The sequence below is a fragment of the Gadus morhua genome, chromosome 13 (genome assembly GCF_902167405.1).
Source record: "Gadus morhua chromosome 13, gadMor3.0, whole genome shotgun sequence".
In the NCBI taxonomy this organism is placed as follows: domain Eukaryota; kingdom Metazoa; phylum Chordata; class Actinopteri; order Gadiformes; family Gadidae; genus Gadus; species Gadus morhua.
The window spans coordinates 8991167-9005217 of NC_044060.1; the positions used below are offsets into that span (position 1 = coordinate 8991167).

At 43.1% G+C, this 14051-nt stretch overlaps 3 protein-coding genes across 4 annotated transcripts in view; 1 reads left to right on the forward strand and 2 right to left on the reverse strand.

The window, feature by feature from the left end:
* Positions 1-1399: 1399 nt before the first annotated feature.
* On the forward strand, positions 1400-4175 carry c13h3orf18 (chromosome 13 C3orf18 homolog). The gene is made up of 4 exons (XM_030375624.1): positions 1400-1692; positions 2212-2237; positions 2336-2462; positions 3486-4175. The coding sequence occupies exons 1-4, from the start codon at positions 1426-1428 to the stop codon at positions 3564-3566; spliced, it is 501 nt and encodes a 166-aa protein (XP_030231484.1). The 5' UTR covers positions 1400-1425; the 3' UTR covers positions 3567-4175.
* A 37-nt stretch (positions 4176-4212) lies between these two features.
* Positions 4213-13471, reverse strand: si:ch211-161c3.6 (high mobility group protein HMGI-C). 2 transcript variants are annotated; one of them, XM_030375626.1, is made up of 6 exons: positions 13034-13471; positions 11716-11910; positions 11411-11494; positions 9120-9170; positions 8948-8986; positions 4213-7909 (listed from the first exon to the last, which is right to left on the reverse strand). In XM_030375626.1, exons 2-6 carry the CDS (start codon positions 11818-11820, stop codon positions 7832-7834), a joined length of 357 nt encoding a protein of 118 aa, XP_030231486.1. In that variant the 5' UTR covers positions 11821-11910; positions 13034-13471; the 3' UTR covers positions 4213-7831. The 2 variants fall into 2 exon arrangements, with proteins under 2 accessions (XP_030231486.1, XP_030231485.1); XM_030375625.1 differs by lacking the exon at positions 13034-13471 and adding an exon at positions 12252-12760.
* Positions 13472-13955: 484 nt separating this feature from the next.
* The window catches only part of mst1 (macrophage stimulating 1), a 14620-nt gene continuing 14524 nt past the window's right edge, over positions 13956-14051 (reverse strand). Inside the window, exon 18 of the mRNA XM_030375621.1 lies at positions 13956-14051. This exon is cut by the window's right edge and continues 1441 nt beyond it. The gene's annotated coding sequence lies outside the window, so the exon portion shown is untranslated.

Below are 14051 nucleotides of genomic sequence, written 5' to 3' on the forward strand. Positions count from 1 at the left end.
TTGAAACACAAGAAAGGATCCCAGATCTTAGCAAAGGCACCCCAATAAACGAAGAGTGAGCCAGAGCTAGGCTTTCTGGATTAGAGGAGAAGAAAATTGTGGTGTTTTTCCAAGTAAACAGCCTATGTTGAGTGGCGTATATATATATTTTTTCCTACTGGGAGAAAGGACAGAGAAAACCACAGGAAGAGGGGGAAGAATTCCCTCTTCAAATGAAAAAAATTCCCTCTCTTTTGTAGGCTCCTCCTCAAGCTGTTCCCATTGTGCGTAAAGGTATGTATACCTCACTAATCTGATAGGACTCACATGAAAGCAGGGTCACATCAGTAGGATTAGAAGCCCTGTAGCTCACTCAAGTCTGCTGTGTGTGTGGCTTTGTGTTTAGCAACACAACACAGTGAAGTGGGACCATAAAAACGATTCCCATAATGATGACTGTCTTTAGGGTTGTGTCCATGTTCTGTGCACAATCTTTTATCGGGGCTTTTTTTAATGGGACAGTGGTAATGAGTGGGTAAATACCCCCGGGTTCTGATTGGTTGTTTGCTCAAGTCGCACATGTTCCTCATTAAAAGTGCAGGCGAGCTGTAAGCTCAGAGGTAGGCAGGGCGGATCATGTGTCCTGTGACACTACAAAGGGCTTTGATAACAGGATATGTAGAAATTATACATGAAGAAAGATTCACTTATACAATTTACCCTACTGGAAATATTCCTTAAAGACAATACCTCTTAACAGGCACACCTATACCTATTCCATTTTGAATGGCCAATGTTTTATATTTCTACAAGTGTTGTTTCAGTGCATGTTTCAGTGGTTAGATGGCCGGGTCGTCGAGTTGAACGTTTGAAAACGGATTCACAGTTTGGATGGCTGGGTGGCATCCATTTCTTAACGTCGGTTCAGCCTTCAGCAACTGTTACCCACATCCTGCCCACAACATACCACATAACTGCTGGCATATTCAGTTTGGGGTATCAGTGGGATGAAATTAGGGGTGGGCTACCGTAACAAAAAACACTGTTGTGTGGGCAAATCCTCTACAAATAATTGCCACATTCTTACTTGTACAAATGGATGTTGCGCTCTCATTAGTATCGGGGGCTTATGGAGATACACTGTGTTTTGTGACCCCTGCTTTGAATCGCCTACTTGACAGAGAGTATGTGACTCCAGTATGGTATCTTTTCCTCCAGGGATTACTCCAATCCAAAGACTCCTCCATGCTCCAGGGACCCCCGGCAGCGTAAGGGGGGGGGGGGGCCTGTGTCTGCAATGACCCACACTGGAGACTGAGAGCTCCCGGAGCGTCTGCATACAGCGTTACTGAACATCGCTTTATCGTCTAACAGCGGAGGTGAGGGGGGGGGGGGGCGTGGGGCGGGGGGCGGCGGGGGGGGGGGGGGGGGGGGGGGGGGGGGGCGATGGCTTCGGCGACCACCAAGGCAACCGCCGGTTTTCTCTCCACGCACGCCACGTCTTCCGCAAACCCGTCTGTCCTCGCGACCACGCACGACCAGGGCGACGTCACCTCCAGGACAACCTCGATGACCATGGTGTCCCTTTCGACCAATGAGACGACGGCCCTCAACGCCACGGGGCTCCCGGGGCCGCTGGTGGAGGGCGCCGGGATGGGGATGGTGCTGCTGCCCTTCGGAATCATCACTGTGATCGCGCTGGCGGTGGTCGTCGTAAGGAGCCGACCCTGCTCGAGTTGAATGGGTTGTTGTCTCAGTTAGGGCTGCTCGATTATGGAAGAAATCATAACCACGATTATTTCGGTCAATATTGAAATTACGATTATTCAAATGATTATTTTTGAGTTTGAAGACATGATGCATTTATTCAGCATTTTTTGTCCGAAAAACACTTTGTAACTGAGCACCTTGAAATCGCCCCTTAAAAAAAGATCTTATTTAATTGCACAGCCCTAATCTTAGTTGTGTAAGGTATCGGCTTTAAGGACACTGGGGAGATGGGGAGGATATCTGGTTATGCCCAGTCCTTCTTCTTAGTATGGCGCCTAATCCCAGTCTCCCAGGGCTGCACAGGCCCATATGATTGGGCACCCAACGAACCCTGAGCCAATTTAGTAATCACTGCAACATTTGAAGCAGAAAAAACACAAAAATGGTTGTTTAAAGTAAATCCAAAAGACTTCCCATCAAATAATTCACAGACAATTTTCTTTTTATCTGCACTGCTCTCAGATGCTGTACATTCGGAAGCGGAAGCGGTGAGTCCACCTGGCCTTGACGCTACATTCCCTGTGTATTCCTCAATGACAAGCAGAAGGGTCCGTGTTTACAGTGTCCTGTGTTCTCTGTGTGACAGGCTGGAGAAGCTGAGGCACCAGCTCATGCCCATGTATAACTTTGACCCAGCCGAGGAGCAGGACGACCTGCTGGAGCAGGAGCTACTGGACCAGGGCCGTGACGGAGGCCTGGGCCCCAACAGCAAGGTGAGGACTAACCCAGCCAGAGCCACGCACGGTGTGGGGTTACCAATACATTGGAGTGCCACACTGTGTGAATACAGAGTGCTCACAACGGATTGTATTTCTGTCTTGATGGAAACATAAGGTGTCCCTGAATAGAGGATTATTATAAAAAGTCGAAGACAGTGCTTTGAGTAAGGTTGGGCTAACTAAGATGTTTCCTTTAAAATAATGTCTCTAAGACAGTAGTTACAGGCTGTTGTATCTTCTTACAGCAATGCACACAATATTAAATGGGCTTCTGATTGCCAAGGCAAATTACAGCTGTTTTTTAGTACCCTATACTATAGTAACTTTCTTGCGTATCAATTTTGAGGTTTTACCAATTTAACATCTGGTTATTTGTGCTTTGTTAATCTTGGTAATATTTATTAAATGTTTTTATTTTTCACGTAAAAAACTGGTATTGATATTTTTGTTTTGCTATTGTTATTGATTATTTTCATATATTTTCTTTTAAGTTTTAACTGACACAATGGTTAAAGAAAAACATGGTAAAGTATTGACTACACTGTGTGTCTTGAACCGGTTTTTGTTCATAAATCCTCCTAAACCCTATCATTACTTTAATGCCACAGCCACAAACTGCACCCATTTTAATAATCCTAACAATTTCATGTATCTAGAGCTGGAACACACACACACTCACACTCACACACACACTCACACTTTATCCCTTTATCTTCTTTCTTAACCTGTGTGTGTACTACTATATTTGGTTTCATTATGTTTCCTTTGTGGTCTTTCAACTCCGATCCTATTAACCCGAAGCACTAAATCCATTGTCATCACTTTTCCATTAACAACCAACTATTTTTGAATTTCCTGAACACTGACCTCTTTTTAAATATCGGCGTGTTAAAATGTTCTCCAATCCCCCCATCATGTTCATTCTAACAGTAGATATTTAACCGCCTTATCGCTGCAGAGAAAGCGTTGTTTTAATTGTGAAATGTCCCCCATCCCCACACCCCCCTTACCCCACAGACCCTCACCACCTCCCACGGCTCCTCCCAGAGGCCCAGTCGACTGGTGTTCACAGACGTGGCCAATGCCCTGAACGCGTGAGGAGGACCGCCCAGCTCTGGCACCTCTGGCCTGCTGGATGTCACGGGGCGGCCCGGCTCCTCCTAGGACCTGTCACTCAGGAGGACCTTGGTGGGAAAATAAAAGGACTGGAAGGAAAGGGATCAGACGATTGGTGCACTGTTGGTGTTTTTAAAGGGTTGTGGCTGGGAGGGGGGAGTCAAATAACTGGTACTTTCTCACTTCAACCATTCCATCCTAGTTTCAGCTTTACGTTGACTTTCGTTTGCATAAACGTCATCTCGGGGGACTGGTATTTGGGAATAAAAGGGGGGGTGGATTGATCTTGCACTGTTATTAGTTGTTTTGGCGCACACAGACAAAGACACGCCCACCATGTCTGTTGATATTTATGTTGGTGTTATTGTTGATATATCTGTACCTTTTGATATCTGAGTGCACATTTGGCTCTGCGTGTTCATTGGTTGGGGTTGTGTTGGTTTTGCCGTTTTGTGTTAGGGTGCATTTTGTAGACTTGACATCACTTCCTTCATCAGGCACTTCCTCTTCCAATCAGTGTTTTTGATGATGTGTTGACAGACTGTTTTGAGTGCTTTGTCAAAGTGACGCAATAAACCCACTCAAACTCTACTGTTTGTTTTTGCTCTTAACCAACCCATGACAGAAGTAATTTGGTAACATTTTATTGGCAATATGGCTGCAGATTAAGACAAAAAAATGCAGTATAGGCTCATAAAAAAGGTAACAGGTTGCTTCTGTAAATCGACCTGTATCAGTGGATGATGACACACATAAAATGTGCATAATTATAAAAAGAGTCAAGCACGAAATTAAGGGATAAATTCCTATGTGAAAACGTTTTGATAAAATTCTACTTTTTAATCATTGAAAAGATTACACATCTAGCGTTGTGACATTTCCAACAACACCCAGAGATACTAGCATTGTGAAGTATTTGTATTACTTTGAGCTATTACTTTGAGCTGTCCCTCAATAACAAGATTGATCACATCAAGATTAATTATGCGTATGGTTAAAGGTGAGGTATCGTCATGATAACTAAACACTCTTCTGAGATGCTGTTAACTTGCTTTGGAAGTCTAGTGGAAAAAGCTAAATAAATCAGTCCAAAGGGACCATCAAAAAGTAGCCTACAGTAAATCTATTATTGTTTTAGTCGCAGTTCCCCGAATAGTGCTCAAGTGAAGATAATGTTAAGTAAAAGTTGATTATTCTGAAATTTGGAGTAGTTTATGGATAGTTCACACATAGGCCTATGCAAAAAAGATTTGCCACATGATGAAAAATGAAAAGTAGTTATTCAGCTTTGAATTGAATCGAATTTTTTTTTAATGGTTTCCCAAAATATTGTATAAATTATTCTGGACTCCGTCCTAAGTGAATTACCTAGTAGGTTCCATCTTTTAAAAACGTTATTTTGCATTGTTATGAATTACAGTGTAAGGAAAACACATAATGACGTATACAATTGCTGTTGTAAGATCTCAAAGAAGTAAAATGAGTACAAATAATGATGAATCTCATTTGAAACAGACTACAAATATCTCATCAAGTGGTGTGAGAATGGCTGATTGGAGGTGAGGACAACCATGCCAGTCTCGTTTGAGGTTCGAACAGAGATTTGGTACAAAACAGACCCTGAAATTGACAGTTGGATTTCAATGGGAGTCTAACATTTCACAGGTGTCTGGAAAGGACAAAAAAAAGTTGGTTAACAACCGCTTTCCAGGGATCAGGGTTAAACCTGTTGCAGGCATTTGTGTCATTTCACTGCCGTCACAATCCAGGTCGCGACCAGGTTTAACTGGACGCGACCAGGTTTAACTGGACTCAAGTATGGTGCTAGTCTACCAGTCTACTAGTACCAGTCGGATAGGGCAACTAGGCTCCGAACAACACTCCATCACCCAATTAGTGAGCCGTTTCAGAGACTTCTTTGGTAATACAATAATATTTACGCTGCCCACGTAGCACCCAATAGGCCCATATAGCCGGCTTCCTGATTCTGATTTATTTTTTTCCTAAGAGGACGTCGGATTTGCCAGATTTTGCAAAAACAAACAAAAGATTGAGACATGGGATTGAACCTAACACCCTGCATCGGTAGATTCCTGTGAAATGTGTAAACCATGCAAAGTGAATCTTGGAAGTTAGATGTGTCTGCACACGTTCTTGAGTTAGAGTGCGTATGTGTGTGTATGTGTGTGTATGTGTGTGTGTGTGTGTGTTCATCTGTACTATAAGTGAGGTAGAGTGTGAGGTAAGTTGGTGTGAGTGTATCAGAGGTCTACATGAGGTCTTTGTGTCAAAGCAATTGGTGAACGTCAAATACAGATCGGAAATGCACAACAAACACATCGCAATAATCATATGGATCAGACCCTCCGACAGTCTCCTGAAAAGTTTTGTACCTGAGGTTAACATGTGTTGGTAAAGAGAAAAAAACACAACGCAAAAGTATAATCCTGAGTGTAGTAAATTAACATGTCAACATATTTGATATGAAAAGTTGCATTCCAAAAGTAAAGGACCATTTGGGAAACCAGAAATTCCTGAATGATTGATCTATGGCAAAGTAAGTAATACATACAATGAGTTAAAGGGGTAGTTCAGAATTTTGGACATAGGGCCTGGTTCCCAAGTTAGCCTTGGTGTTCTTTATCATTGGAGACAGTTTTCAACACATTTCATTCAGTCCTTCTAGTTGCAGAGTTCGCTGGTGGTAGGCTAGCGCACGGCAACGGGTAATGCTAGCCTGCTAATAAAACAGTCTAACCCACTCCACAGTACACCTGAGGTAAATCAATTATAACGCCAGACTATAGATTTCAATGTCTGTGTTGATAGCCTAATGTTAGAAATAAAACTAACCTGCCGTGCGCTAGCCTAGCACGAGAAAACTCTGCAACTAGAAGGACTGAATGAAATGTGTTGAAAACTGTCTCCAATGATAAAGAACGCCAAGGCTAACTTGGGAATGAGGCCCTATGTCCAAAATTCCGAACTACCCCTTTAAGACAATGTGGATAGTACGCCTAGTGAAAATTGGATAATGCAGTTATAAGCATTGAACAAATAAGTTGTCTTTTTCTTCCCAAGAATGGACACCAACATTTTTGGAATCAAACTTGTCATATGTACTTTCATAACAATTTCTTAAGCACACACAGTAAATATTGTACCAGAATGATGTCACTGTCAAAAATACTCCATTTTGGCACAGGGGGGCTGGGACTCTTAATATACTATGTTGTCTTAAAATATTAAAAGATTAGTTAAATTATGTAAGGGCCAATCTTTCCTTTTTCATCATCCATCAGTCCATCCCTCATCCCTACACACGCTCAAAACACTAAAAGCTGAATTCACACTTGCGTGCGTGTCCCACGTTTGCCAAGACATGATATAGATCTTTGCAGAGGTGTCTGCATTAACATTTCCCTGTCACGATAACATGTAGGGACAGGGGGGCAGCATGGCATTTACGACCAGAAATGTATATGAACCGACGAGTAAATACAGATGGGAAATGCGCGACTGAGTCGGCTCCATTGAAAATATGTTGAAAAAGTTATATATCCATGTGATAATCGGTAAAATCACTTAAATGCACTGAAAATACAACTGAAATTACAGTGATTTCATCTTGCCCGGTGAGCTATTTATTAATTATCTCGTGTCTGGCTGTCGGAAACAAAACATTGCGCATGTTCCTCGGGCGATCAGTGTTTCCTTGCCGCAAATCTCAGCAGAGAAGGGCGAATCCTTGCTAAATTCTGGGTGAACTGCATGTCTTCGTGTAAGCATAGGTCATCCCCGGTAAAGGGCCGTAATCTTTGTGGATCTTTGCATACGCGCACGACGGAGAAGACACACACACACACACACACACACACACACACACACACACACACACACACACACACACACACACACACACACACACACACACACACACACACACACACACACACACACACACACACACACACACACACACACACACACAAACACACACACACACAAACAAAGCCATATCACCTCCTATGTAAAAAACAATTTTGTAAAACCGCAAACAATGAATTTATGCACATCATTGACTCAACTAAAAAAAAACTAAAAGAAACTCTACGTAAATATCCCAAGATAGAGACGCCACTTTTTTGTAATTCCTCTGAAACCCCCCCGCAGCAGATGTCAGGTCGGATTTTACCCCCATCTGTTTGAGGCCAAACCTTGAGGTAGGTGGAGGAGGAGCTGTCTATTTACTCCACTTCCTCCGCTGCTGGAACCTGAGATGGATGCGTCTCAGAGGGGCCCTCCACGGCCTGGTCTGAAGGGCCCTAGGACAGCAGGGACAAAAGACACAGACTTTGGTTCCTGAGCTGGCTCTCTATTTGGTGTGGCGTGCGTTCTGTGTGTGTGTGTGTGCGTGTGTGTCTCTCTTTCTCTCTGCTACATCTTGTGTCTGTCCGTGTCTCTCTCTGTATGCTCCCTATCTCTCTCTCTGTTAAATCTCGGGTGGGTCTCTCCCGGCTACAAATTGTGTGTCCGTTTTGCTCTCGCTCGCTCGGCTACACATTGTGTATGTTGTGTGTGTGTCTCTCGCTCTCTACACGTTGTGTCTCCACTCTCTCCCCATGTCGTGTCACTTTCTTTCTCTCGCTCTCTCGCTCTCAGTTTCTAGCCTGTGTAAATTCCACAAGCTGTATCGTAAATCACCCCGTACCACAATGACTGCGAGCATGTTTCTGCGAATCAACAGGTGCCTGCTGGGAAACGGTCCCTGTTCTTAAAGATCTTAGAGCCTGTGAGGCGGAGGACGGTTATGTCAGGAAGCCGAGAACAGGGGACCAGAACAGGTTTCCCCTCTCCACATTGACTCACTCTTCCCTTTTTCATGTGTGCACATCTGAGAAAGCGAGTCTGCCCAACGGTTTCGGTTCTTGAAGTGCTTTTGAGCCCGTACGAGAGGCGCTGACGGGCGAATGATAGACACACGCAAAGATCATCAAGGGAACTGGCCTCTCTGGGTGGAGATGGTTTGCGTAATGTGTGGATACGACCGTGTGCAACAAGTGCGTTCAGAACCAAGGGCTTTCAGACACTCTGATGTTAAGGAATAGATGAATGTCACGTGTTCAGGGTTTCATTCAGAGCTCTGCATCACAGTGTGGCTTTTTCCAATATTTTGGGGAATAATATCCAATTGTGTTTTGTTTATAGGACACATAAAAGGATTGTTACGTTGAAAACATGGCAATGAATATGATGTGCATTAATTAAAGCGTAAATGGAAGGGAATTTCAGTTGAAGGACTTGCACCTGTATTAGGAATCTAAAAACAACGGTGTATGATGATACATTACATTATATCTCACCTGCTGTTCCTCTGCTACCACTTGAACTACTTGTTGAGGCTGTGAAAAGATGGGCCACGAGTTTACTGGACATGAAGCACAACGCTGGCCTGCATGGCTGCACATTGATAAAAACATCTGGGGTCATTGCCATTCACTTCTTGTCTCTACGTGTCAAGAGATCGTCTCCTACCCATTTCCTCGGTCGCCCTCGAGGCCTCTTCTCCCGCTGTGGCTCTACTTTCTGCGGCGGAGAAAGACGTGTGTGTTTAAAAGGAGAACTTCTGAGAAGGCTTCTTTTGTTAGATGTGTTAAACAGTTCAACGGAATTTACAAAAGGATGTACCGTTTTTTGTTTAAGACGGATACTTGATTTACAAGAAAAAATTAACATGAAAGAAAAATCATGCAGAAAAACCTGAACCACGGTTAGCTGATGTTATGAGTTAACCTGAAACAATGGCATTCAGAATGAGAAACAAATGAATGAGAGCGACAAATACCGAGACCTGGGGAAATGTTGGATCACAAATATGACCTATTTAAAAACAAACTACAAAAAAATAGAAGTGCAAGCTATATGATGACGAAGTCTTTGAGGGACAATGAAATGATAATATATATAATAATAATATAATATAATATAATAGACAAAACATATAAGTATACATACCCACTGGTGCAACAACTATGGATTTTACAAACTGATTGCAACAAGACCTCCAAATATGCATCTTATTATTGTATTAAAAGTTAAATGTACCTGTAGATTGACTGGAGATCGATAAGGAGATGGTAAGTACAATAAGGAACTTAAAGGTATGATATGGTATGATATGCAATTTCTGCCGCTAGGGGTCGCTGAACCAAAACAACAACAAAATACATAGTTTAATGAAATAGTTTAATGGTGAAGTACCGTGGGATGAAAATCTATCTGGCGTGACACAGGCAGTAATCATGTTCTCGGTGACGAGTGTGTGCGTGTGCGTGTGCGCGCGCGTGTGCGCGCGCGTGTGCGCGCGCGCGTGCGCGTGCGTGCGTGCGTGCGTGCGTGCGTGCGTGCGTGCGTGTGTGTGTGTGTGTGCGTGTGTGTGTGTGTGTGTGAGATATCGGATATTCAACAGATATTCACGCTCTGAATTACAGCGATGTGATACGGGGAACTAAAGACTTGATCCCCGGTATGGGTGTGTCTAGAGGAGGAGACGGTCGGGACTCCTCTCCATAGAGCCATCCTTTGGTCAATATATCTACGCAACATGGCATCAAAGTACCCTTTCCTTGACCGCAGCCTAACTACAATTTCTTTCTTAAATCAGCGCGACTCACTTTTCAAAAAGGTTCCCAAAGGATTGAAATGTCTGTGTCTGAGTGTCCCCCACTAGGTTTACAATAGTTAAGTGCAGGAGAACTGAGTGGCCAATGGAGCTGGAGTTTGGGTGCAACGCACATAGACGCATGCATAGAATACAGATTAAACGGACTTTCAACGCATGTGTACATTAGTGGCACTATCGTAGACATTTGTCACACCAGGAAATCACCTACAAAACCAATACATTAGTAATCGTTGAGATTAAAACCACAAAGGAGTTTTTTGGTAGTATTTGGTATTCTATTTTTCAATGTAGTGGAAACACTTTAGATCGAGGATTGCGTCGTTCTCTCGGATGGATCTTTATTTTTATTTTTATTACATAACCCGTTAAAGATTTGTGAGTAAAACACTGCATTAGCTTAGTGGCTGGCAAAAGCGTAGCACATCTTTGTAATCACGATTGATATTGAAATATCATATAAATAAATTAGGTATCCCCTGGAGTACTGTTTCGTGTGATTCCCAGGAAATTAGGGAGTAAAGGACATATGATGCCTTTGACATGCGACTAAATGTAATGGACAGTTAACGTAAATAAAACTATGTATTTCTCATGGTTCAAACATTGTTGGAAACAATTTGGACAATGTTAGTATAATACTCAACAAAACTAATAACATAGGTTAAGTCATTTTTGTATATTTAAATGCAGAAATGTTACATACTATACCTTTAATTTAATGCTGCTGTCAAATAATAGCATGACCTGAATTTCCTTATTATGTTAATCCAACAATGTGTGGAGCTTTTTTTACGTTGCTGCCATGAAAAAAAATCAAGTTCTAAAGCATACTGACAATCCTCCACTGACAACCGTGTCAAAAGCGACACAAGGCTTTGATTTACATTCAGGATTGGCCCCAGAGTTTCTCCTCTACTCTGCTCCGGTGACCATAGGCTGCATCTGAACGCTACCTCTAAGGCTGGGCTCCAGCTTGAATATACAGTATGCAGCTCCTTTGAGTTACCACGTTATAACTCTTCTTCCACAACCATTGATCAAGATGAGCAACACCGATTTGAAATCAAGACGGCTTTTTTTTGATTGATGAGGTGGCTAAGGCGGCTGTGTTAGTCAAAGCACCCTAACCAACACGGGGTACCTTCAGTGGTGTGCGGGGGCCCTTGTCCTTGCTGCCTTTGGGTCTTCCTCTGGGTCGCTTCGGGACTGGAGGCCCCGCAGGTTCCTATGAAGGAGGGCAAACGGGAGCGGGGCCAGATTACTCAATGTGTAGTCTATGCATAGGAAAACTGCACAGAGGAAAACCCAGTGTGGCAGAGTAGTTTTACACAACTTTACGATGAGAATGTAAAGTTACTAGATTCCTCTTCATAAAAACTGTGGTAGGCTTATCGTAGAAATACACAGATCCGAAAAAAAAAAAAAGGGGTTGAAAAGGGGTCCCACCTGCGGCAGTTTGCGAGGGCGCCCCCTACCCCTGCGTGGAGGCTCGGCACATGACTGGCCGTCGCCTGGCTGGAGGGAGGGCTCTTCAGTCCCAGTGTTACTCATGGTGTCCACTAGCTGCGGGGAGTGTGGGCATCGAGGCCCCACCCAAAGGCCTCGAGGGCGGGGTAACAACTGATTACACTCCGGTGGAACCTGGGAACAGGGCACAAGGAAGGGTAAGCAAGGTTATTACAGTTTATTATTTTTAAGATCATTCTTCACATAATGCCCACCTCTGCATTTTTGGGGGTATTCAATACAGTTATTTCCGATCCATCTATCAACCAATGATTTAAGGCGTCACGGAAAATCTGTGCAGTATACAATTTGCTGGGCAAGCGTGAGAACTGCTTATGTATAGCCTATATATACATGTCTTGGCACAAGTCGCTGCAGGTTCATCTGTACACAGACAGGGGTTTGGCAAACGCAGGGAAACATGAGAATGCTCTGCAGTGACTAAAAGTAGCACAGATATTCACAACTCAATATACCATCCAAAACAGAGATCCAGGCTATAGCAGTCCCATCCTCTTATCCGGTCTCTGCCGGTTATCCGGCCAACTGCTTGTTTACGACGGCATAGGATGTCACGGAAAACTGTTAAGCCAAATTGATGCTCCAACATTGATGAACCATTTGTAGATCAAACATCCAAGAGCTTTCGGCTGTCTTGCTCCTAAAGAATGCGCAGAGCAGTAATTGCCGACGGCCAAGCCCGCTGCATTGAAGCAGGAAGTCCTCTGAGATGTATGCACAGTCGCCGAAAACAAGACGATCCTTAATAAACGTGTAAGGAAAGGAGTCCCACAAACGCCCCAGCAACTCTGCAACGAGACACCGTCCACTGACCTAAAGAGTCTGTAGCCAATGAAGAACGGGACTCAATGCTATTTTTCCACAAGGGCGAATTAGAAAAATATAAACTTTCTTTAAAGCGTTCGCAGCTTGTTGTGTTCAACATTTCTCGGGAGTGTGTGCACTACGATCCGACTGTCACATTCAGCACCAAAACAAGAGCCAGCCATCAAGGTACAGGCGAAACGTGCACTCACCACATCCCCAGAGCAAGCGCGTTCACTTAAATGTACTTTTATTGCACTGAGATAAATCGTCCATAATATAACCGTCTTTAATCTCGAACATATCCATTTAGGTTTAACCATAACACAAAAAATAAAGGATACAGGTGCAAAAGTTCTATATGCAACTGTTAACTCATATGGCATCCAAGTCCAGTAAGAAGGGATATAAACACAATCACATGTTAACTTACCTTTGTACAACAAGATGTGGTTTGTCGTGTTTGCACCTGGAAGTTCAAGCAGGCATCCTATGGCTTCTGGAAGTGAAGTATCGAACTTGTGGGAGACAGGCAATGTCTCTTTTCTCCCTTCTTTGATCGGGAATGTTGGTGATCTCCAGACGGGTAGTCACAAACCCCCCAGCTGAAGTATAATAGGGCTTGTAACAGAGCAGTATGCATTGCATACTTTCTCTATTAAAGCATGTTTCAAGAGGGATCGGCAAAGGAGGGGTTAAACTCGAGCCCGCCCCTCACACACATTGGACCACCCATTCAACAGCCAGTTCATAAAATACGAATATTTGCATTGACTTACATAGGCTACTGTCCCATAGTAATGTTTAACGGCCCGGCTGGAGCATACATTTTTGCTTTCGTTTTGATTTTGTTTTTGTTATTGATGTTAGTGTACATACAAATAAATATATGAAAAAACAAGCACATGTTAGAATTCCCCCAGTTTGGATGGGGACCCTAGATATTACCTCTGATATGGTTTTCCCCGTTAAAAAAATGTGGTTTTCTCAGCAAAACTAGTCATATCAATAAAGATAAGGACGAACTTTTTGTCACGCAATTACTAATTTATTCAACATTTTAGTCACCTTTACCAGAACCTGTATACAGCTGTAATTTTCAGTTCGAATTCACAGTCATACGTGTATTTGGTGGGCCATCTGCTTTAAATATTACTACCATAAAGGTTAGTAATTGCAATGAGATACAATCAAGATGCTATAATCTGACACTAAAAAGTAACAGACTATTTGATATCAGTCAGGACATAGCAATCGTTAAAATGCAACCATCATGCCACCGAATCTTTACATCTGAAGCAGCAAAATAAAGCTCTTGTGTTTAACTTATGTGTGAAGGGGAAGATTCAGAAGAGAGAGAGAGAGAGAGAGAGAGAGAGAGAGAGAGAGAGAGAGAGAGAGAGAGAGAGAGAGAGAGAGAGAGAGAGAGAGAGAGAAAGTCAACTAGAGGG

Coding starts and splice junctions, on each gene's coding strand:
- si:ch211-161c3.6 (XM_030375625.1), bottom strand. Junction 11,495..11,715: donor GCCCTCGCAAACTGCCGCAG/GTGGGACCCCTT, acceptor CCTCCTTCATAG/GAACCTGCGGGGCCTCCAGT. Junction 9,171..11,410: donor GCCCCCGCACACCACTGAAG/GTACCCCGTGTT, acceptor TCTCCGCCGCAG/AAAGTAGAGCCACAGCGGGA.
- c13h3orf18 (XM_030375624.1), top strand. CDS start 1,426: ATGGCTTCGGCGACCACCAAGGCAACCGCCGGTTTTCTCTCCACGCAC. Junction 2,238..2,335: donor TACATTCGGAAGCGGAAGCG/GTGAGTCCACCT, acceptor TCTGTGTGACAG/GCTGGAGAAGCTGAGGCACC. Junction 2,463..3,485: donor GCCTGGGCCCCAACAGCAAG/GTGAGGACTAAC, acceptor CTTACCCCACAG/ACCCTCACCACCTCCCACGG.